Here is a 25,845-nt window from a genome sequence, read left to right as displayed (position 1 = left end):
CACAGAGTGAACTCTTGACTCATGGCAGCCACTGCAGATGAACCCTGCTTTAGTATAAGTGAATGCAACAATGTATTAGAATGAATATTTACTAGCTAAAACATAAAAAACAGAGCTCACAGCCATACAAGAATTAAATGTCAGGCAAACGGCTAAAATAAAACCAAGCAAAATAAGAGAACTTGCAAAGTTTTATTACATTTACTTAGAAAAATAAACTAATTTATACCTTTAATTACATATTTCAGTGCTTCTAATGTTCACAAAATTCAGTAAGCAAAAGGGGGACAACAAAGTCCCTACAAACGTGGCAGAAATTTGGAAAATTAATGCAAGATTGTTTTGCATAAGAAAATGGTCAATACCTACTGCTCTCTTATCTCTGTTGGAAAATTCCACAGAGCCTGCTCTTTGTGAGCCTTATAACATCAGAGAAATCCATTGCTTTTCTGTATCCTGGGATAGATTCTGATACAGGGCAGGGAAACACTCATCATAGCTTGGAGGTGGTGCATAAAGGTGAATTGAAGATAACTGTGCATGCAACTCTGAGGCTGTCCTGTTGCTTGACTAGGTCATGGCATAAGAACATAAGAGCTGCCATACTGGGTCAGACCATGGTCCATCTTACACAATATCCTGTCTTCAACAGAGCTTCCAGGGAAGTGTACAGAACAGGGCAATTATTCAGTGATTCATCCGTCTTCCACTTCCGGCTTCTGGTAGTCAGAGGTTTAGGGTCGCCCCAAACGGGTTGCAAACCTGATTATCTTGGCTAAATAACCACTGAATTTATCCAATTTTTTTTTAACCCAGTTATATTTTTGGCCATTACAACATCCCATAGCAAGAATGCCACAGGTCAGTTGTGCATTGTGTGGAAAAAGTACTTCCTCTTGTTTGCACACCACTTGTTTGCAACACCTGGTGCCTGTTAATTTCATTGGGAGACCCCTGGTTTTTGTAATGTGTGAAAACATAAACAACACTTTTTTCCACACCGTTCATGATTTTATAGACCTCTATCGTATCCCACCCTTAGCCATCTCTTTTCTAAGATGAACTGCTCTAATCTTGTTAGTATTTCCTCGTATGATGCTGTTCCATACCCTTGATCACCTTTGTAGTCTTTCTCCAAACCTTTTCCAGTTCCACTGTATTCTTTTTGAGAGGGGTGACCAGAACTGGACACAGTATTAAAGGTGTGGGTGCACCATAGATTTATATAGTGGCATTATATTTTCTATCCCTTTCCTAACAGTTCCTAACATACCGTTAGCCTTTTTTATTGTTGTTGTGCACTGAGCAGAAGTTTTCAGAAAGCTATCCACTGTGACTCCAAGATCTCTTTCCTGGTGGTAACAGATAATTTAGAATCCATCATTGTGGTGTATCTGTGTATATAGAGAGAGCTGGGATTATTTTTTTCCATTGTGCATTACTTTTCACTTAACACTGAATTTCATCTGCCATTTTTTTGCCCAATGACTCAGTTTTGAAAGATCCCTCTGTAAGTCCAAAGCACAATGTGAGGAGTTAACTATTTTGAATAATTTTGTTTTCAACCATGTTCTTAGCATGTTGGTTCCAAGATATTAGAGAGACAAGGTGGGTGAGGTAATATCTTCCCTCTTATCTCATGGCTTCTTAGTTTCCTTAAGAGCCAGGGGTGAGGGACCCTGTCAAAGGCTTTCTGAAAATCCAAGTATACTATATTGATTGGATCAATATTACATTAGCTACTTTCCAATTATCTGGTACAGAGGCTAATTTCAAAGATAGGTTACATATTACAATTAGTAGTTCTGCAATTTCATATTTGAGTTCCTTCAGAACTCTTTGGTAAATACCATCTGGTGCTGGTATCTTATTACTGTTTAGTTTATCAATTTGTTTTAAAATTTCTTCTATTGACACATCAGTTTGGGACAGTACTTCAAATTTGTTGCCCTTAGAAAGAATAACACTTATGTAGGTATCTCCGCCATATCCTCTACAGTGGAGACTGATGCAAAAAATTCATTTAGCTATTCTGCAATGGCCTATATGACTTAGGGTATGTCTTCACTCATGATGGCCAATTCGGTGCCGCCGTATTGATTCTGCAGGTTCGACTGAGTGGAAGTGGAGACCTGCTCAATCAATTTGGAAGTTGACTGAATAAATCCACTCCCGGAAAAAGATTAATGCTGCATCAACGGGAGGGCATTTCCCGTTGGTGCAGTGTAGTAGGGACGCCGTACTAATTAGAATTAGCTAATTAGAATACTCTACATAGCTTGAGTATCTCCCATCGACTGCTGCCGAATTTCGCAGCAAGTGTAAACCAGACCTTAGTGAAGCGTTCAGCTTTATCCCATTTATGCTGACTGACAATGGGCCCCCAAGGGATGTTATAGCAACAGGAGATAAGCCAGGCTTAAGAAAGCATAGGTCATGCCTCCTTTCCCAATTTAGTGCTTATACAATTAACCAGGAGGGGAATGGAGGTGGCAGAAGAGTGCTATAGGGGTTCTATGCCACCCAAAGATTCCAGACATCTTTGCACCACCAGGGTGATACAAAGCTAACTCAACCTACAAGGTGCCTAAGTATTTTTAAAAATCTAACTCTAAGAGCTGAACTGTCATTGAAAGTCAATAAGACTTGTGTTCCTAGATCACTTTTGAAAAAGGGACTTAGGCACTTACGAAAATGTTATCCCTTATCTTAAAACTATATTAGATACTTTACAGGCAAATTTGAATGTTATAGTGATTATTATAAAAAAGATACAGGCCAGGGTGAAACTGTTAAATCTCAATGACAAGTCAGATATTCACTTCTGTGAATGCCGTATTTGATCATTGCTTGTTAAATACTGTAAAATAGATAACTAACACAACACATTACATCATGCCAGTGCAACAAAAGAGCAAGAGATCAAGAGGAAACACTGCTATTTAACCTTGAGAGACAGTACTACCTCATGGATGGATAGAGCAAAGTCATGCACTATCATTTTATTATAAATGAAAGAAACCTGTCAATTGGTTCTTCGTTTTAAGGCTAATTTTGACATGGCATTACAGTCATTTCACTCATCTGCAGAGAAACCTCATCACTGGAAAATAAAAATTAAAGGACGATTTAACAAAAGTTTAAAGGTAACCTGCAAATGGCAAAATAATGGGCTTGTGTCTTTTGCTTCATTATAATTAATAGAGGAGGCCTCAAAGTTTTGGGTTTTTTAAATTCTAATGTGTTTTGTTTTTTATGTTAGAAATTTCTGGAGGGCCTGTTTAGATTGGAAAACTGCAGAATGAGTGAAAAAACAGTGGCTTGACTATCTCTGAAGAGAGAAGAGATTGAAAGCTGAGGATCTGTGCAGAAAAGAGACTTTGTTAGATTATTTAAAAACGCCTTGATTTTGTTGACACAGTTCCATGGCAAACTGATGTCTTTGGAAAAAAGAAGTATTTGCTGAACCTTTAACACCAGAGCCCCTTCAGTTAAATTGTGAAAGCTCACAAGACACTTCTGAGATCTTCCCATGGTCCTCCAGCAAAACTATGGAAGACTCAAATGGACATTTCTGATACTCTAAAGGTAAAAAAACAAGCAGGTTGGGGTAGGAGAAAGAGGAGGGAATAAGAAAACAAGGAAATAACAATCCTGAAGACCTTTTAAAAATACATAATAAAGAATAAAAAATGCAAAATCCCAGTTTTGGGGAGCTTTTTTAATAAAAAGAGCCTTTGTGTCTGCATTTAAGAAATAGTAAGAAAAGTTTCAAATACAAAAGGAGCAAGAGATCAGCAAGAAAAAAATAGGGCCTTTAAAACATCACCAACTTATCATAGGCTAACAAACAGGAACTGCTTTAAAAAAGTTTAGTTGTTTGCCTCTGTATTCTCAAAGGAGGATTGGTAAGAAATGCCAATAAAACAGTTTCCATGGAGAAAAAGAAGAGAAATACCAAAAGAAATCAGGATCCTCACTGAGATAAAGAAATTAGAATGATTGAAAGTAACCAAACTTCTTAGCCCAGGGGATTTTCAGTGGAGGACTTTCATTTATGGAACTCACTATTTCAAACAGATCACCAGAGCCACAGTATAGTGGCCTTTAGGGCCCAGAGTAAGATGCAACTGGCTAACTAGGCTCTGGAATTAATTTTCAAAGGACAGATATCCACCAGAGAAGGCAGCCACTGTCCTAACGCAGCTGCACTCTGTCTACCTTCTGTGTACAGTATTGTTTATTTTAACTGTATGTTTTTAACAAATGAGGCACTCATATGCTGTAGTGTCAGGAGCTATATGTAAATACTTTAAAAAAAAGTTTTATAATATGTAACAGCAAATTACAATATGTGGAGCTTACAAAAAATAGCATCAGGAAGTTCTTTTGACTATGGTGAGCAAAAAGTAAACCTTTCATAAAGTGCTTAGTGGAAATAACAGTTAACAAAATTCCAAAATACATAGAGAAAATGAATACAGGTCAGAAGACATGGCACAAATGAAGCTGCATCCAGAACACTGTGTGCAGACTCAGTCACATTATTATCAGAAGGATGATTCATAAATGGCAGAAGGCAATCAGAGGGCTACAGGAATTCAACAATTTAAATTATCAAAAAATGTCTGACTGACTAGATGGGCTAGAAATAGCAACAGAATAAAAGCAACAAATGAAGTTATAGACATATAATTCGTCTTTGTAACAGAGGTACAGTGATACCTCTGCTCAGCAGGCAAGATCTAGAGCTTTTGATACATACCTTTTGCAGTTTCAGGGTTTGTTTACTGCAGTTCTTTTTTTAGAGGGAAGGGTTGTTGGGAGTGATAATCTGATATTTGTATCTTTCAGGCTTCCATCTTGCAAAATACAGCAGCTCATTTTCACTGACATTTGTTTATTACAGCATTTTAATCTGGTTTTGAAATATTTATATTGCTTGCTTATAAAGTAATGTGTCCATTTTAAGGTTCTTTTATTGACTTAAGGTATTTAATGGCTGTGGTCTGGCTTGTTTGTCTGAATTGTTATCATCTAGTTTTCCTCAGATCTGAACTGGGTGATTAGTGTGTTCTATTATTATCTTGAGACACTGGGAAAAGGAGCATTACAGATCATTACCTGTAGAACCAGCTCCCTCTTGATATTTGGGCAATCAGTGTATTGCAGTCTATACAATTAAAATGAAGAATTTGTTCACTGCTATTAAATTGTTTTTCAGTCTTAGGACTTTTACAGCAAGGAAGAAGGATCAGGTCTCATGATCAAGACACACCTCTGGGAGTCAGGAGACCTGGGTTCTATTCCTAGCTCTGCTACTAACTCACCATGGAGGCCTTGGGGAAGTCACTTAACTTTTATGTGCCTCAGTTTCCTCTTCTGTAAAATGAAGATAAGAATACTTTACTACCTCCCAGGTATTTGGTGAGGCTTAATTTATTAGTGTCTCTAAAGCTCTTTAGGATCCTTCTTGGAAGGCACTACAGGTATGCACAGTATTGTTTTTGATTAATATATATTTTTTCTGTAAAGTGCACCGAGAATCTGTGTAGGACACGATGTCAATACAACTTGCTGTTATCCAGAATTTCATTTCTTTAATATTATTCATATTAAGAAGCCATTTCTATGACCTACCAAATTTTTTCAGTCACTTGAGTAGTGGCTTACAGGTGACTGGAAAAGGAAGAAAAAAAATCCCACATTGTGCCCTTTTTTGCTTCTTTAAGCGTTTCAGACATTTTTTTGCATTTCAGAAACAAACAAAAGTAAGTTTGTATGATCTACCCTAGAAATCTTTACGGTGAATGATGAACTATTGATAACAAAGATGGAAAGCTGAACAACTGAGAGAGGAACGGATTTTTGATCAGATAATTTAAAACTTAGCTTTTTTTGTTTATTTTTGAGGTCATTGAACTCCAATATTTAATTAACATTTGAGAGAAACGATGTCCTAGTTAAAGATTTAACACCTTGCCTCTTTCATTCATGTATGAGCACAGAATAGATGTGTAATACCAGACTTCACGTTACTGATATTTCTAATGATAAAAAAAGCAGACTCCCTACCCAACACCCGTCCTTTTGTTTTTAAAACAAAAGAATTTCAGGCCTTCACTTGACACCATAAAGATAGTATGAACTTTCTGAAATGTGGAGATTATATCATCAATATTTTCCTCCAACCAGTATATAAAGACAGTTAAAACTTCATGGTCTATTGCTGTCAGTAGGCAATGATCTGAAACCTTACAACACAAACCAGAATGCAGTTTTAAAAAAAAAGCCAAAATCCATCCCAATGTAAATCCACTGGTTTTAGTGGAGATATACCAAGGATAAATTTAGTCTCAAATCTTTAAACCACATAAGTTATCAACCATTCATAAAGTTATATACTGTACTCCATGGCAGCAGCTCACATTTGCAGGTTGTTCAGTAATTTATAGGTCATAATGCTGCCAGGAAGACATTTCTAGTCCCCTTGTGTGCATTTTTCCTGTAATTACAGGAATTTTTTCCCATTGTAATTTATACAGTACCCAAAGGGAGCTAGGTGATTTTCAAAAGTAGACACAAATACTCTCCCTCAAGCAGACATGACAAATGAGAGCAATGAATCTTGGGAGTGAAGGACAAAATGGGAGAACAACGATTACAGTAAGATTGTGCAGTTGCTAAAATTTGTTTTATGTACTGTTTTTTGTTGCTGCTTGTGATGGAAGCTTTTCCACCATAACCAGAATGATTGTCACAGAGCCAGCCCCACACTTTCTCCCCCATTTCCATCTCAAAAAAAGAGACCCCACTCTAAGCAGAGTTTTCTATTACTCAGAAAGGGAGAAGAAACTCCATGAAGTCACTAGGGACTTTATTATTGCCAATCTATTTCATGTGAGAAGGGCTCAGATACTACTATGGAAATGGGAGGCAGCACAAACCCTAGGATAAATAGATGATGGAGTGTATGATGCTTCTCAGAGGTACCCAGGGTTGCAAGGCACCTCACTACCACCGTCCCATATTATGAGGAAGTCTTGTCTGCATTTGCCAGGGATCAGCGCTCTGACTCTCCTGGCCATGCAAGAACACTCCTCTGAGCCCATGTGGGCTCCGCTGTCCCTCATGCAGGTTAGTGATAGGCACAGTCCACTCCCTGAGTCCCCCGAGCATCCCACTGTACTCTCACAAAATTACCAGGCTTGCTGTTCCCAGAGGAACTGTACACCGCAGCTTATTAGTTATACCTTAGAAAACAGCTGTGCTTTACACACAGCATGTAGGTTTGTCTATAGAGAAAGCAAGTTTATTTAATGAAGAGCAGATAGCAAACAAATATTGGAAACAACGGGTTACACAAAATAAAATAACTTGCATTATAAAGCATAAACTCAACTGACAAGATTCCTCTTGTCTAATAAGATACTACTTACCCTGAAATCCTTCTCACAGCATTTTTCAACCAGGTTGGCTGAGACCCTTCTTTCATGAGACCAAGTCCACTGTCAAATTGTCTCACTTTAATGAATGATAACTGGAGGTTCATCTGTACCCCACATATAGTTCCAAAAGTTCATTTTTACTTTTAACCAGTTTTTGCTGTTTTTGTTTTTTCCTGCAGCCCCTGGAACCTATTGATTAGCATTTTGCTCAGACGATAAATGGCATCCATTGTGAACCATGGTCAGTTTGCACATGACCAGCCAGAGAGAGATAAGAGTCTCTTCCCCCCTGCCTGATGGGAATATGTGGATCACCTTTTAGTGACCTGCCTTAACTCAGATTCAGGACATGTCTACACTGCAACTAGACACCTGCAGCTGGTCTGTGCCAACTGATTCAGGCTCATGGGGCTCGGGTTAAGGGGCTGTTTGATTGAGAGGTAGATATTTGGACTCAGGCTGGAGCTTTGGCTCTAGGACCCTGTGAAGGGGAGGGTCCCAGAGCTCAGCTGCAGCCTGAGCCTGAACATCCACACTGCAATTAAACAGCCCCACAAGCCTGAGTCAGCTGGTCTGGGCCAGCCATGGGTGTCTAAATGCACTGTAGACATACCTCTTGAGAACATTTTTAATATATATACACACACAACTCTTCATATATTTTCCCTACATACATCTTGCAACAGTTATGAAGATCTGTGTGACACAGGCTTTCACAGAAACTCTCCATGACATTCTTTGGTGAACTAGTATGTAGATCCTAGGCTCAGAGGATCCCTGTAAACCTTAAGTTCCACAGTGCCCTCTATCATTGGCATAAAGCGGCATCTATGTGTACTATACATTTAGGTTGTAGAAGGCCCTTAAGTCAATTGGGCCTTGATGGTCAGGCCCATCTTGACTTTTTGTTTCCCTGTTGGGTCTGCAGGGGTGTAGAAAAAGAAAAGAAAGGATTCAACAAAGTGGTACACATGCAACTGGATTCAACCTATCAGGTGCGGCTGTTGGGTATAAAAGAAGAAACAAGCAGCCTAGTAGAAAGGCTAAGCTTGTTTCAAGGAAAGGATGAATGATATAATCCTACTTGAAAAGAGGAAGAGTGGATTTTTTGTTTTTGTTTTCAAACTTTAGATAAACCATGGAAAGCCAGACCTCCTATGGTAGGCCCCAGATTAATACTATTCGCTCTGCAGAAAGCAAGTGGCTCAAATGAACGCTGTGGGAGGCCATGGGAGAGAGACAAAAGATGATTTTAAGAAGCAGAGGGTTATCCAGGCCAAGGAAGATCTAAGTGAAAGAGCACAGGCTGAACATGAAACTTCTGGCCAGTATGTGAGGTGCAGCCTGAGTAAATATGAAATCTGGCTATTGTAGTTGTTGACCCTCCTCATGGAATCAGTGGGAGTGGAAAGGGACTTGACACCATGTGAATGAGTAGCTGGACCACAAGTAAATGTAGTGAATGAGTTTATTCACCAAGTATACATGAAACAGTTTTAGTGCTAACCAGAAGCCCAAGTCATTTTTCTCCTTCAACAGGCATCTGAAACCCTTCTCCCCAATCAAGCCTCCTATGCAAGTAACTCTAAATTGGTACACCATATCCTAGGTATCCCAATTCTTCCTCTTCCCCCTCTAAGCAACCATCACCCACCACATTCTGTCCTCATGAACAATCCAGTAATTCTGATGCAATTCATTCACAGACACAATGGGCACAGCAGCTGGTAACTGGGAAAGTCATTATGAAGGCTGATAGAGGATTTTGGATGTCCTCGTTTGTGTTTTTCAGCTATAAGCAGCCAAGCAATGACCACCTCTCTGCAAACAGCATCAATGAGCCAACACCTCCAAAATTGAAATACATCCAATCCTGGGAGACATAGGCCTTCTTAAAAAGAGGAGGGAGCCAACACGGGGGTAAGGCCATCACTATATCTAAAAACCTTCCACCAGCGGGCTTGCTCATCTTGCCTATGGGCCTTCTTGAAAAAAGGAAACAACACTCCTCAGCCCACAAAATCTAAAGGACCTATCCTAGCACTACCAGCCACAAGAGCACAACACATCTTCTCCTCCAAAAGAGCTGCTGGACAGGGATGCTGGGTGCTGTTTCATGCTGCAGCATCAGGACAATGACAAGATGCTTGCCATCAGTCCCTGAGCTACTATATTGTTTTTTTTAATAGACTAACAGTTCTCCTGAACTTATCAGAAACCCTTTTTTTCTGTACCCTAAGCACCTGACCTTCTATAACATATAGATATTTTACTTCATATAAGTGTGGTGATCTAACTCACCCGATTTTGCTTGATAGAAGCTTTCTCTGAGCCTCCCCCTCACAGCTCTTCATTGAGTTGCTCTTGTAGGGCAACCTGGATTCCTGCCACTGAAAGCTCCATCCGTCTTTGGGGCTGAGCTTTCCCATTCCCTCACCTGTCTCCAATTCCCATGTCATCCCTGTTAGACATCTGTACTCCCTATTGCAATGTGAAGGATTCAGCATCAAAGGCATAGTAATGTAGTTTGCAATCTTGTTGATCAAAGCCTGTGGGAAGTGGTCAAGGGCTGCTGAGGTTGCCAAGTTGCTGGTAAATGTGGTCTGCTACAAGATACCAATTGCTAGCATGCTGATTTTTAGTGGCAATCTTAAGCGCAGACAGGGACATGGCTCCTCTTTATCGTGTTCTCTAAGTCATCCTTCAGCATGTCCTGAACACTCTGAATGGTGTCTTGGCTGAGCCTGTACGTGAATGATCTCCTGGTCAGAAATCTCTAGAAAATTCTAGATCAGTTGTAGACCCAGTTTAAAGGATACAGGCATGTTTTCCCTCAAAGTGGACATTATCATATTGGACTGCTCCCTAGCCTCCCATTCCAAAGAGAAAAAAGCAAAATAAAACCTAACAACTATGTATATACATACGCTTGCTTGACAAGGATCCTACAATTGAACTTTAAAAACCACAGTTCTCAATGCGGCTTTCATTAGCATCGATCAGAAACTTTGAAAAAGGTATTTTTGAGTGACTTTTGTTATATGCATATAAACATTTTCATCAGATAGCCACTCAGCCATTGTTTTGTCTGTACAGCAGGATTCTTTACATAAAGGCAGTCAGAATTTCCCCACAATGCAAAGGCTGAAGTATTCATGGCAAGACATTACAGCCATAGTTCACTGATCACAACCAGACTTATGAAGTACAGTTATGCGGCTGATATTTATTTTAGAAGATAGCAGCTCATATGCTATATATAGAAACTATGTGATGGAGGAAAAGTAAAACACTAATTATTTGCATGAGATAGAGGATGAGTGAGAAAGCCTAGAAAGAAATTCAATCTAGAGGGCTGCTCATGGGACTGGGAGCCAGGAACTCAGTTCTAACCTTAATCCTAACACTGTCTCCCTTCAGGGGTGTAGGAAAGTCATTTAACCTCAGTTTTGTCATTGGTGAGGTTGTTGTAAGGATTGGTCAACAATGGTAAAATGCTTTGAAGATAAAAGTTCTATATATATGTTAAATAGTAAACAAAGAACAGAAGACTCCACCATGTTTTAATGAATCCTGGGAGAGAACTTCGTCTTAATTTTGTGTGGTTTAACTTTCCTTCCCTTTTTATTCTGTGCAACTTACACAGCTGACCTTTTTCTTTTCCTACTTTGGTTTCTCTTATACACATTAAGTGTTTTTATCCAAAAAAAGGACAATACTAGACAAGACAATATAAAAACAGTATAGTATCAGATAAACTATTGGGGGGGAAGGGGGGATGATGCTTTGGCATGCACACACACGCACAAAAGAAACCTTACCAGATTTTCCCTTTTCTATTACCATCACACACAGTGGACTTGTTTAAAAATCAAAAAATAGGAAAGTCTTACCACAAAGATTTAATGAGAATCAGGATAAAAAGGAACAATAACTTATTATCCATCATAGCAACTTGCTCAAGTGCAGTGAACTTAAGACATTTTGAACATGGTTCAGAGAACGGAAAATCTTAGCTAAAATGAAATAAAGGTCTCCTTTCATACAGTTTCACTGTCTGAGCATTTCTATATCAAATATCTATGTTTGTTATGGTGAACTTAACTAACTTAAGAATTGGGCATCTTACAATGTTTAATTATTTCTAAAGTAATGTACTTCGATATGAAAATATAGGTCAAGATTTTGAGAAGTGACTTGTGGTTTTGGTTGACATTTAACAATTTTAAGGGACATAATTTTCAAAAAGTGGTGAGCACCTATTCTCTAAAAATCATGCCCCTCTAAGATGTCTCAAGTGTGACAACCAAAATCACTAGTCACTTTTGAAAGTCTTAGTCAAAGAATCTGTCTGAAAAGGATTAGACCTAAAATATGAAGAATGATTTTTTAAACCAGGTGCCTGAGCCTGAAAGATATGAGTACTTCCTGGGAGTTGTTCAGCATCCTCAACTACTACTGACTTCAGGATAGGATGCTGAACCCCACTCCCTAAAACAAAGCATAAGCTAAAGGCTTTGCCATGAGCACAAGACAAGGTATGAAAGGGGATGTTATCCTCCTCACAATGAAGACAAGACCACCAAGGTAACACCATTGCAGCTGAGTCTGCTGCTTCCCTTATACAGTTTTTTAGTCCATGGACCCACTAATTATGCCATCCTAAGTCTACCCACTGCAAAGCTTGCCTTTGGGGCACACAGGGGGCTCCCTGCCTCCACATACTGAACAGTGGAACTGCAGCGGTTCTGATGCATGTGGGGCCTTCTGATGCCCAGAACACATTTCATTTAATGAAAGCTGGATCTTGCATACCTCATGCTCCTAAAAATTCCCAATGAAATCAACAGGAATTTTAGGTCCACAAGGATTTGTAGGATGAGTCATTCCTATATATAAATTATTTTAAAGCATTCCAAACTCCTCCTTTTCCCCAAAAAAAGTACAGCAGAAAAAACGAAGAGACCTGTAGCACCTTAAAGACTAACAAATTTCTGCAGGCATAAGCTTTCGTGGGCTACAACCCACTTCGTCAGATGCATCAAAAGCCCACGTAGGTGTGCACACACAACATGCACAGTCGTTGGAAGGTTTTACCCCTAACGATACCCATGAAGTTGGTGCAGGTGCTCCCTGGAGTTATGCCTCCATGGCACCTTATATCAGGCCCTGCCAACCTGCCCCCTCTTCAGTTCCTTTTCGCCGGCTGGCTCCGACAGAGGGGAACGTGGGTGGTTCTTGGAATGGACATGAGCAACACATCTCGAAGAACAACAGTTACGAATAGGTAGGTGACTGTTTTTTCTTCTTTGAGTGCTTGCTCATGTCGATTCCAAGTAGGTGAATCCCAACGTGACCATAAAAGTAGGGGTTGGAGCTTACGGAATCGCTGATTGAAGCACTGCTCTGACAAATGATGCATCATCCCTGGCCTGCTGGATGATGGTATATGGCACAGTGAATGTATGGATCGATGACCATGTTGCAGCCCTGCAGATCTCCTGTGTAGGCCGGATATGGGCGCAACTGTTGTTAACTTTGTTGTTATGGAACACCGTGTATGGAGCTTCAGATATTAGGGCCTTGAGCTCAGACACCCTCCTAGCTGAGGTTATCACGATCAGGAATGCCACCCTCCATGAGAAGTAGCAGAACCAGCATGTTGCTAAAGGCTCAAAGGGAAGCCCCATCAGTCTGGAGAGCACCATGTTAAGGTCCCAGGCCAGTACTGGATGGCGAACTTGGGGGTATAGCCTTTCCAGGCCTTTGAGAAAATGGACAGCCATCGGATTAGCAAAGACTGATCAACCATTCACCCCAGGATGGAATGAAGAGATCACTGCTAGGTGCACCTTATGGATGACACTGCCAGACCTAGCTGCTTCAAGAGCAGCAGATAGTCCAAAATGAAGGGTAATGCTGCATGTGTCGGAGGGGTGCCCTGCATTGCCCAAATGGAAAACCTCTTCCACTTGGCCAAGTATGTAACCCAGGTGGATGGCTTCCTGCTGCTGAGAAGGCTTCTTGACACAGTGGAGAGGAGCGTGCTCCACCCAGTCTGATTATATAAAACATCGCTGTTGTATTGTTCATCATGACTGATACACATCTGCTCTGTAGATGGGACTGAAGGTTTGGCATGCTAGGTGAACCGCTTTCAGCTCCCTGACATTGATGTGGAGTGATAGTTCTGCTCGAGACCAGAGGCTTTGAGTCCTGGCCTTGGTTGGACGGAGGTTGCAGTGTCCTACGCTTGTTATTTCTGTCCGGCTTCTTAGGTAAATCCTGCCTAGGTGACATAGGATAAAACTGCCAAGTAGTCTGTGGCTTAAAATGCTTCCTTTGGATGGATGGCATATGAAGCCCTAATGATTTCAGTGTTGGCCTTGAATCCTTCAGGCTATGGAGTTTGGAGTCCATCTGCTCCAAAAACAACCCCAAAACTTCGAAGGGCAAGTCTTGAATTGTTTGTTGGACTTTTGGAGGGAGGCCCGACACCTGCAGCCAAGAGCTCCTTCTCATGGCGATCACAGATTACATGGTTCGCGTGGCCAAGTCCACCGCATCCAGAGCAGCCTGCAATAAGGTCCTTGCCACTGCCTTGCCCTCTTCCACAACCGCTCCGAATTCTGATCTGGAGTCGGCCAGAAGCAGTTCTTTGAACTTTGTCATGGTCTCCCATGCATTAAAATTAAAATTATATTAGCTCAATATCGCTTGTTGGTTTGCTGGATTCCCCTGGTGGAGTAAACCTTCCTACCAAAGAGGTCCAGCTTCTCTGAGGCCTTGTAGTCCCTGCTTCTCTTTCTCATTTACTGCTGCTACCACCAGTGACTCTAGCTGTGGATGGATAAAGAGGAACTCATGTCCTTTGGAGGGTGCAAAGTACTTTCTTTCTATTCCCTTAGCTGTGGGGGGATAGAGGCTGGTGTCTGCCACAAGGTTTTGATGGTACTCGGAATGGTTTTAATGAGGGGCAGTGCCACCATGGAGGGCCTTCTGATGCTAAGAAGTCCACCATACGGTCCACTGACTCCCTCACTTCTTCTACTTGGAGTCCTAGGTTCTGGACCACTCTTCGCAATAGATCATAGTGAGCTTTGTTGTCCACTGGAGGTAGCACGGTTGAAGTCCCTGCCACCACCTCATTGGGGGAGGACAATGAGGATGCCCTGGGTGAAACCAAGCCTTCCTGACCTTACAGGCCACAGGATTTGCCCTGCGCCAGACACATGCTCAGTGCTCTTGTTAGCCCCGGTGCCAGACCCTGCACTGTACTTCATGACAGCCTTGGCACTGATCTTGACATCCGTCTCGGTGCCAGGTGATGTTGAGCGTTCCTCCTGTGGCTGGGGAGCCTGTCTCTCAGAGGCGATCAAGTGTAAGATCTAGAGTAAGACTCCTGGGCTTGGTGGTATGCCCCCGGGATTCAAAAGGGCCACTGCGTCAGATTCTACCACTGCATTGGCCAAAGTCCCATGAAGGTGGCCTGTCCCTTCTCCTTCCTGTAGTGACGCCACTCCGACTGGTGCTGACTACACTTTGAGGTGTACGACTCCGCCTCTGTGTCCGATGACACCAAGCGTGGGGACCAAGTGGTACTGAGACAGACAGTACTGAAGAATGGTACCAAGGGGAAGGTGACTGGTTCCGCATCATGGCAGGTTTGCGTCTAGATAGCACCGCAGAATTCCAGCACTGTCTCCATTCTGGTGGGGGGACTGCTGTGCCACCATGGCTATTAGGTCCCTAGCCATCTCAAAAGGGGTCAGGGGTGAAAGGGAGGTCCAACTCTTCCACCTGAGTCTGCCTTACTGGTGAGTCCACTGGCACCAGACTCCATGGAACTCTTCGCAGGTTCAGAGTCGACGGTGTCACTTCTGGTGGGGTAGGTGCTGGGTGCTCTGGCACGGGACACACACCATTTGTGCTATCCCTCCATGCTGCCTTCACTGTGAGTGAACACCCTCTAATAGTCTTTTTGAGCCTCTTGTGAGGCATCAGAAAGAGAGAACAGTGCCAGGTCTTCCTCCTTTTCCTCCTTCCTTGCCTTTTTCAGCACCGTAGAGACTCTAATAGAGGCCTGTGCACTTCACACCAAGGTACTGAATGCCATGTCCAAGTGGCCAATCGGGGAAAGAGAGCTGTCCCCATGAGGAGGTGTTTAAGTCTAACGTTCCTCTCCTTCTTGGTCCTAGAATGGAATCCACTGCAAATCTTAGAGCAATCAGTCTGGAGGGATTCACCCAGGCACTTTAGGAAAGATTTGTGGGGCTCACCTTTGGCACAAGTTCACTGCAGTTCCCACATGGTTTGACTCTTTGGGACTGAGGCATGGCCCGGTTCCCCGGTGGGAGGAAATGTAGTGGGGGGAAACTCCCAAAGAAAACTTTAGCTAACTAGTTAACTACTAATAACTAATTCTACTCTAACTATTTACAGGAACCACACTACTGGGGAAAACGCTTGCCTAAGCAAGAGAAGATAGAATCGCCAATGACTGTCATAGGCAGTAAGAAGGAACTGAAGAGGCAGTGGGTTGGCAAGGCTCTATGTACAGCACCATGGAGATGTGACTCCAGGGGACCCAACAGGTACCATTAGGGGAAAAACCTTCCAATGACTGTGCATGCAGCGCACGCACACCTATTTGGAATCGACATGAGCAAGTACTCGAACAACAAAAATATTTGCCTATACTGATAAAACTTAGAGACTCTATAGCTTCCAGTGTTACAAATACTTAGTTATTGGCTTAATCTGATACTTTGCTTGGTGTTTCTAAACTTAATATTTGGGTACTGATTTTTATATCAGAAGTTTAAAACTAACGCTGTCAACTCAACTCTACTATTTGTTCCCCCACTCCTAAGTCTTGTAAACTACTGAACATGATATTTTGCCAAGAACATAGGAGCTGCAGTCTACTGACCACACTTTCACCCAAAGAAAGTTAAATATAAGCAATTGCACATCTAGAATCTTTTTATTGGCAAGAAAGATATTTTACTCTCCATTCCATTTTTGCCCTCCTAACTATTCTATTACCTTTATGAGTATTCTGACTTTTATTCTCACATATTTTGAAGTGATCACTGATCACCATCTAAAGATTTACAATATTCTTAAATTTTCTTAATAAATAAAAGTGTGTAGGATTTCAGTGCAAAGGATCTACAGATCTTGGCAAAGATGTACTGTTTCTTTAAACTATTATTCATTTTATCAAGACAGAATTTTCTTTTTATAATGTCAAAAGCATAATACGCATACTAAACTATCAATAGATTAGCAATTTTGACACATTTTTGGACAATTCTACTAGCAAATGTCATAGTCATTTTAAATTCCTTTTACAAACAAAGGATCAATTGAATCATATAACAGTTAGTTACTTCACAGTGTTCTTCTCATATGATTTTCCATGTCAGCTCTTTTGGTAGCATATTAAGATGCACAGTTAGATTTTCCAGTCAATTTCACTCATAATGATAACTTGATACTCATTAAATGAAACCACTGCTGTAGCAAGACAATTTCCTAATGCACTCATTACTCTGATCTCATACAGACTGTCCATTTAATTTGGATAAAAGGCACATTACCATTTCTTTGCTTTTCTTTTTTAATTAATGTGTGGAGAAAATAGCAGGGGGCTCCACAATGACTTCTTCTTGATCTTCTGTTTTATTTAGAGGTTGCCTGAACAAAAACTACCAAAGGACACTACTAATGCTGCAGAATAAATCCTATTATGGAAACCCCATGAAACCACGTGTGAGGTTTGCTCTGACACGGACCTATTTGCACCAACTAAGCCAATGAGACTGGGATCAAGCCCATAAACAGATCATTTACAGAAACTATCTTACTGCAGTATACTGCATATGCAGTTAATCTTGATGCTATTTAGAATTACTATCACAGATAACTGAAAATTTAAAAAGATCTAATTACAATTGCCTATCTTGTTTATACTATCACTACTACTGCTAGGTGCATTATGAAAATTCTTGATGATTTTATAATTATATGTTATCAACAGGCATCTCAAACAAGTCATGTTGAAATCTTTTAAGGACACACACAAGTGAATACAAGTGAAGTATAGCTGAAGTCATATGCATTTAAAGAATGTTATTTTGGGAACTTTACGAAATGTTTAAAACATGTGAATACCAGAAAAAAAGGGGACAAGATTTCACTAAAATGTAGCTAAATATTAGAGATGGATGGGAACCAAAACTCTAACTCCAAGAACACTAACTTTTGGAAAGTTTGGCTCCAATTCAAATTTTTGTGGTGTTGGCCCATCTCTACTAAATATAGTCATAAATGCAAGAATTTGACAAAATTTTGAATGCTTATGACTTATTCAAATGTACTGGATGATATCAACAAAAACATGTTGGTTAAATAGCATGAACTTAAACATTTGAGAACAAATGAACAAAATTACTACAATAGGTTACAGCTAATCTACATTTTGGTAAGTGGCATACCTGCTTGAATGAGATCATTGCCAGGGAACAGGTTATGTAATTAATTTCAGTGACTCTAAAATTGAATAAATTGACATGTAGTTGAAAAGTCCATGTAAATGGGCACCTGAGAATAGATTTGTTAGTAAGCACCCTGTGGCTCTGAGCCAAAGAGAGAAATACAGAAAGATGGCAGTTTTAAAATTTGATCAGAATCCTGTTGACATGTACTGCCCAAAAGAAGTATTGAATCAGTACACCTCCCTGTTGGTGTGAACCTGCCCTGCCCTGCCCTACCCAGATGGGCCACACCCATTCTCAGGGCTGAAGAGCAGGGATTGCAGCTAGTTTGTGCTGTGCTGCTGCATTCCTACTCCTTGCAAAAAGATACCATCAACAAGGATCTCCGACCTGGACTGTGGTAGTTTCTACCAGTGTGATGGAGGGAATGAAATGAGCGCCTCTGAGTTATCTGCAAACCTAAAGAGGTAAACTGGTATCCTAGATTTCTAATGTGGAATCCTATGTGTGTTTGCTGCTGCATCCCTATTCTATTATGGCTGAGAAGAGATTCAAACTAACTTTAATATATTCTCAGTGCTTAGTGCACTAAGTAATTCATTAAAGTGAATATGCATGATATACTGCTATGAAACTTCCTTAACAGGGACAACCATTTACTTCACACTTGTTTCCACCTGAACGTGCCAATTACAAAGATTCTACTTTACTTTAAAATATGTAAAACTATGTAGAGTATGTCAATTAAATTTGGCAAATTTCATAAAATATTCTTTGTCATACATCATTCAGTAAGTAATTGGGTCATATTTAGGACTAAGGTCAATAATTATTATCCTCCACAGGCCTACAGATATTTTACAGGGTCCCAGCCACAGAATCCAACTGTAGATTTTGCAGGATAAAATTTAACACTTCCTTTCTTTCTAGTGGCTATTAAGAGTCTGCAGGGTGTCCTTTCCAACATGCAGTTCCTGACTGTGAAGCTATGCTGCCATATTTGACAACTGCATTACTTATGCCAGAGGTTCTCTATTAAGCATAGTCAGGGTATTACTCAAATATCCTACTACAGAGAAATATCTTCCCTGGCATCAGTTCAGAATTCAGTTTCCTCTGTAGATGATATCATAGGCATCTTAAATAGCAGAGGGTGAAAGCACTGCACAGCTTTACCTGTTTAAGAATTTAGTCTACTAAGTGTAAACACAGAATTTTGGATTGGTAAGAAGAAGGTGCGTGGATTTTGTTATAATATACTATTATAGCCTGATCCTATAGTCCTTTCTTAATGGGAGTTTACCTAAATAAGGACCGTAAGCCTAAGTATACACACATTATATATTCATTAATGGTTTGATATCCCAAACAGCTACTTTTAGAACATATTAGCATTTCACCATTAACAAGGTTTGTTTTACATACCAAATCTGGCTTTAGTCTGAAAGTCAAAGGAAAGGAGTAAAGTATGGAGTACACTGTTGTCAGTACTGAAGAGCTCCAAGACTGCCGCACCTCACGACATCTGGGAATACGATTAAGGGTAAACTGGAAGAGATTAGTATAAACTGAATTAATTTACTAAATTCCTTCTGAAGAATGTTACAGCATAGGTATCAATGTTACTATAAAACATTTGTTTGTTGTTCATTTTGTATATTTGCTTATTACATGCACTTTAATTTCTCAAATCTGGAGTGTAAACACTTTGGGTAAAAACCTTGTTGTGTAAAGTGGATAGCACACTTTAGGGTGCTGTAAAAACAATACTCCTGATAAACACCAGAACTCTGCTTATTCCTTCACACCTCCCACACTACTTTAAAACACTGCTAGCTCAATAAAAATACACTTATAAGGAGTAACTTCATCTGTATGTAGTATGTTAACTTAGTGCCCCACCTAGTGGACAGCACATAAAAATGTCTTAACAATGCTTTGTGTGTACTCATGGGATACAATTTTCTGACTTTTGCCAGTGTAAACTGGGAGTGAAATTATAGTAGTGTAAAATATGAATAATATACCTATCCTTTAAATGAATGCATCAGCAACAAAATTGACAGTCACAGAAAAAGTGTTTGACTAAAGAAATAATTGAGAAAAGTAATATTGTCCATTTCTTTAGAAACTAGTAAGTTAAGAGGCGAGAGGGGAAGAGAACATTAAATAATCAAGAAAGATACCAAACTGCAAAATTTGAAATGTATTTTTCTCTTTTTTCCCCTCAGAACAGATAACAGAACTTAAATTCCAGACATTCTTGCTAGGAGGCTTTTGGTCCTGATGGAAACAATTCTATAATACATTGATGGGTCAAAAGTCAGTTTCTACGCACACTGAAATCTTGACCTCCAGTGAAACTCCACAAAGGTGCCATGCATGATAATGGTTTTACTGCAGGTGCACAACTATTTGCTAAGAACTGACCAGAGGCTGCTAACTCATTTCATGAAGGCCACCTTACAGTCATCAAATGATAACAAGTCTCAGTCACCATCAACTTGGCAGAATTCAAACTGGTGACCTGGAAGTGAAACATTCCTACTCTCATCACCAGTATCAAAGTCTCCAATCATTCTAAATACACCAGTCTTAGCTAAAGTTATGTTGCCCTGATGAGTGGTGGTTTGAAGTTAGGAGAGACCAAGTTTTAAGACAGCTACTTGTTTAAAAAAAGCAAACTAAATATAAAGAGAAATTCTCAGATTACAAAAGTTGGGTATAGACATCTTTCTGTACACAGAGTTGGAAAGAATGGTTAAAAAACAATAGAAGTGACTGAACATAACATTAATCCAGTAGACTTTCTAATGTGGCTACACATCTGAAATACAACCTTGCATTACTGTCACAAACTTTTTTCTTTAAATACTATTATTCTGAATCATCTGCATTATGACATTTTTAAAAACATTCTGTTTAACAACTCTAGACTGTATTAAATTTGTACCTTGACTTGGAATTTCATAGAAGACAGGCACTGAATTGCACAGTGTCATATCAATAAATGGAAGTTACTATAGTATATGAAGAAACTTGAAACAATAGCTGTATGGAATGCTTTTAAAAAATGGCATTCCTTAAAAAACACCGTAGTGAGTTTATCTACACATATTTAACTAGGAAAGTTTTAAACTTATTATTTCCCCACCCCCTTACCTATATTTTTGTTTTAGAAATTTAATTCTTGCAGTAACATGTTCCATCTCTACTATGATTGAAAAGCTAACAGTAAGCATTTAAATCTGATACGTCTTTTAATGGAAGTCAGTATATCATGCTCATACACCAGAGATGGACCAATTGGTCTTTTTTCATCTCCAATATGATCTTATAAAGTTGTGTTTATTTATAATTGCTTTTTTTTCTGCACATAGTCTGGGACCTTTTCATTGTTAGTCAGATATCAAATGCAAGGAGAGGTAGTGAAAGTTTGTCATTGCCATGGCCCATTACAATGTGTTCAACTGAATATGCTGTAATCCTTCCAAAGAAATTAGATGTATTTAACCTCCTTTCACGTTGAGAAGTTAGGATTTCCTAGCATGATATATTTCATGAAGCAAGAAATAGAAAAGAATACGCAGTTAGACCTATGTTATGAAAGGGTCAATTAATCTTGCTATATTAACCCACTTCAAATATAAATATTTAACAAAATTAATGGAAGCTATAAAATCAAGTATCAACATTAAGATCACTTGTTCTTTAGTCAGCTAAGCAAACTCCATCAACGCTGCAGAACCTTTCCAGAATCAGGTTCCATAGGCAGCAGCTCTCAGGAGAGCTTTGGCAGCATGAGTCTTGCAGTAAAAGTATAGTCAAAGATCTGGGGCAAGTAATTCAACTTTCAGCAGGCAATTTTTAGAAATCGCAGCAGAGTGTACACATTACGCTGTTTGCGCTGGTCTCTTGCGTTCACACTGACCAGCCTTAATTTGAATTAGAAAGCAGTGCAATGTGGGTAGCTATCCCACATTGCAACTAGCCACGGTGGCCTTTGGGACGAATGTCATCGTCCCAGGATGCAACGCTGCTTCCCCCCCTTCTCCCAAACTAACAGGAAAAGTATTTTCGCGCTGTTTTTTTTTTACTCCCCACAATTCCCATTGCTGCAGAGATATGGAGCCAGCTCAACTCTGCACTATAATTGTGAGCATGACAAATACATTGCGGCTTATCATCGATTATTTTAGAAGTAGAGCAAGAAGGCGAAGCAGAGACAACACCGATGCCACCGAGGCTGCCCTGTTACAAGCCATCAAGCAGAACAATTCCCAATTGCTGCAGGCTGTAACGTGTCATCTGCAGTCCGTGGAGCGCAGGTTCTGGTGCAGGGAAACAAGCACAGACTGGTGGGACCGCATCGTTATGCAGCTGTGGGATGATGATCAGTGGCTGCAAAACTTTCGTATGCGAAAGGCAACTTTCCTTGAACTGTGCGCGGAGCTGGCACCATCCCTGAAGCGCGTAAACACTTGCTTGAGACAAGCTATGACGGTGGAGAAAAGAGACGCCATTGCTCTCTAGAAGCTGGCAACCTCTGACTGTTACCGCTCGGTTGGGAATCAATTCAGAGTTCGTAAATCTACAGTGGGCATAGCCGTGAATCAAGTGTGCAGTGCCATAAATAGACTTCTGCTATGAAGGCTAGTGACTTTGGGAAATGTGCAGGACATAGTGGAGGGGTTTGCCATGATGGGCTTCCCAAACTGCGGGGGGGGGCCATTGATGGGACGCACATCCCCATCTTAGCGCCTGCACACCTAGCGACCGAGTACATAAACAACAAGGGGTACTTTTCAATGGTCCTGCAGTGGCTTGTAGATCACAGGGGTCATTTCACAGACATCTATGTGGGGTGGTCTGGGAATGTGCATGACACTCGTGTATTTCGTAACTCGGGGCTATTCTGTAAAATGCAGGTGGGAACTTTCTTCCCCAATCAAAAAATTCAGATCAGGGGTGTGGAAATGCCCATAGTGATCCTGAGGGATCCTGCTTACCCCTTGCTCCCTTGGCTAATGAAGCCGTACACCAGTCACCTTGACCGTGACAAGGAGTGTTTTAATAAGAGGTTAAGCAGTTACAGAATGGTTGTAGAATGTGCCTTTGGGCGTTTAAAGGGCAGATGGAGTGGTCTCCTCCCTAGGCTGGACATGAGAGAGAAGTACCTCCCTTCTGTGATATCTGCTTGCTGTGTTCTTCATAATGTGTCTGAAGCGAAGGGTGAGCAGTTCCCCCGGGGTTGGGCTGTGGAGGCAGAAAGACTGGCCACCAATTATGAGCAGCCAGATGCCAGCACTATGCTGAGAGCTAACCGTGGAGTGCTTTGCATTAGGGAAGCTTTGAAAACCAGGTTCTGCAATGAGATGCAGGACTGATTTCTGTTCTTGTATGTTTTTTGGCTTTGGTGTATCCCCCCCAACGATATCTGTGCCCACCAAATCCCTCCTAAATAAGACATGATTTAATAAAGAAACATGTTGAAATGATGTAAAACTTTATTTCTGAACATTCAAGTCATGGGGGGGAGGGAGGGGAAGAGTGTGTGTCCATTCACTGTATTAAGGGGTGGGGTGATAGCTTGCTGGCCAGTTATCAGCGTGGCTGCTACTGCTTTCTGCTTGCCTCTACCAGGGTGGAGGAGAGCACTTACTGCATCCTGGGCAATCTCCTCCGAGACCTCTTGGGGCGGGGAAGGGGGACAAAGCCCTTGGTTGAGGAGCATTATGGAGGGGCTGCAGCACGCCTCTGTCCTGCCTCTGCTCCTCCTGAAGCTCCACAAGCTGCCGAAGCATGTCTGCCTGGTCCCGCATGATTTGCGGCATTTCCTGCATGGAGCTGCGATCATGCTCCATCATTTCTTGCCGACTCTCCCTGTCCATGTTCTGTGACAAGGTCAGCTTCCATGCTCTTTGCTCTGTCTCTGCAGCTGCTGAGGCATTCATAAGCTCCGCAAACATGTCGTCTCTGCTTTTTTTCCCCCTCTTCCGAATCTGAGACAGTCTGTCCGCAGCATTTCTTAAGGGTTGGTCAAGTGCCGAGGTGTCTACAGAATGAAAGGAAAGTAACAAGGTAGCCACAGTTAGCACAGTGAAGAAAATGATACAAATGTAACAATTTAGATAATGATCCCATGATACAATGTAGCAAAGGATTTCCTCTCTCTGCTTGTATTTTAAACCCTTACATAGAGGAACTGCGGACAGCGTGGTGCGGGGAAATCTCTGCTTGTATTATAAACCAAGACACAGAGCAACTGCGGATACCAGGATACATAGCATTTCTCATCACATAAAAAAACTGATCCCTGGGTAACCCCCCAGATCATTCACCGAAACGCCTGAGATCCCCTTTGTGCCCCCCCCACTCCTTCCCACCCAATGTACAAGGACAGAAATGCTAATAAGAAAGAAAACTCACCAATGTGCCTTCCCCGGGATCATTTGTGCTGTCCTGTGTGCTGGTGGACTGCTCGGGGATCAGGAATAAGTCCTGACTTTTGGGGAGAACGGACACCCCGCTCTCCTGCACCCTACTCTCCTCAGCTTCCTCCTCGTCCACGGAGTCCTCATCGTTGATCATGGACTGTGACCTAGTGGAGGTATCGATGCTGTGGGGAGGCACCGTGGTGGGATCCCCATCTAGAATTGCATGCACCTCATCATAGAACCTGCATTTTTTAGGCGATGAGCCAGAACGGCTGTTAGCTTCCCTGGCTTTCTGATACAACTGGAGCAGCTCCTTTATCTTCACGTGGCACTGCTGAGCGTCCCTCTGGTGTCCCTTCTCCAGCATGACCTGGGATATCTTCCCATAAATATCCAGATTCCTTTTGCTGGCTCTGAGCTGAGCCAGAACGGACTCCTCGCTCCACAGCCCGATGAGGTCTAAGACCTCTGGTCAACTCCATGCTGGAGCACATTTGGGCTTTGCAGTAGCCATGCGGAGAACAGTCAGTGGCAAAGCTCTCTCCACGCTGGCTGCACAGGAAATGAAAATTCAAATCTTCCCAAGGCTTGAGGGGAGGGGACTTTTCCTGCTAGCGTGACCACTGAGCAGCACAGTCCAGAGCGATCAAAACAGGGCATTGTGGGATACATTCCGGAGGTCAATTAATTCGAATTAAGTTCCTTTGCATCTATACTGACACTAAGTCGACTAACGAATTTGAATTAGGCACTACGCCACTTGCAGAGGTGGTCTTATTAAGTTGATTTTACAGGCACCTTAATTCGAATTAAGAGTGGTGCCACTGTAGACGCGGGTGTAATTAAGTCGACTTAAGTGACTTTAAGTTGACCTAAGTTACCAGTGTAGACCAGGCCTTCAGTGACAGCCTACTTGTGACACACTTCTAGACAGCTAGCCAATTCAAACCCACCTGGAAGTAATTAAATCCCTAGATAGCTGATTGTCAGCTAATTAGCTAATAAACCTGATAAAGAGTTACCAGGGCTCAGCTGAGGTGGATTCTACAGACAGGAAGTTCCTGAGGAGAGGCATGCTCAGGAAACCTTGCCCAATGAAGAGTTCTAGAAGGTGTGCTCTGAGGAACAGGGAATTTGTAAATGGTGGAAGGAAATCCAGCCTGTCAGTAACTACATACTACCCTAGAGAAGAGCTGCAACTGATAGATCTTTGCAGAAGGACTCTTGCCAGGTAGTGCAAGAGGCCTGACTCTAGGGGAAGGACCTAAGATGAAAGAACCCTGCTGGAAAGGAATAGTGAAACTAGATGGGAACAAATACTGAGACTGACTTAGTCTCCTACCTAAGACATTAGGGTGAAGGCTTGCTTGTATTATTATTTGGTCTTTGTTCCCTATATAAAGCCTTGGTGAACTTATTGATAACATATGGGGACACGGAAGCAGGAAGTGCCTACAG

The 25,845-nt window shown here is 41.2% G+C and overlaps 1 protein-coding gene across 2 annotated transcripts in view; it reads right to left on the bottom strand.

Annotated features, from left to right (window-relative positions):
- The window catches only part of ALG14 (ALG14 UDP-N-acetylglucosaminyltransferase subunit), a 34,045-nt gene that overhangs the window by 2,839 nt on the left and 5,361 nt on the right, over positions 1-25,845 (bottom strand). Inside the window, exon 3 of one of the 2 annotated variants that reach the window (XM_067538426.1) lies at positions 19,376-19,498. The exons of the other annotated variant lie outside the window; for it this stretch is intronic. Coding sequence (XP_067394527.1) covers positions 19,376-19,498 — 123 coding nt within the window. The remainder of the gene's footprint in view (positions 1-19,375; positions 19,499-25,845) is intronic. 2 annotated transcript variants of the gene reach the window in all.

Source organism: Emydura macquarii, unplaced genomic scaffold, assembly GCF_026122565.2.
Source record: "Emydura macquarii macquarii isolate MOO-44397 ecotype Brisbane River unplaced genomic scaffold, CSIRO-AGI_Emac_v2 contig_480, whole genome shotgun sequence".
NCBI classification, from domain to species: Eukaryota; Metazoa; Chordata; order Testudines; family Chelidae; genus Emydura; species Emydura macquarii.
Note: the sequence above shows the minus strand (reverse complement) of the source record. Positions and strands in the feature narration are given on the sequence as shown.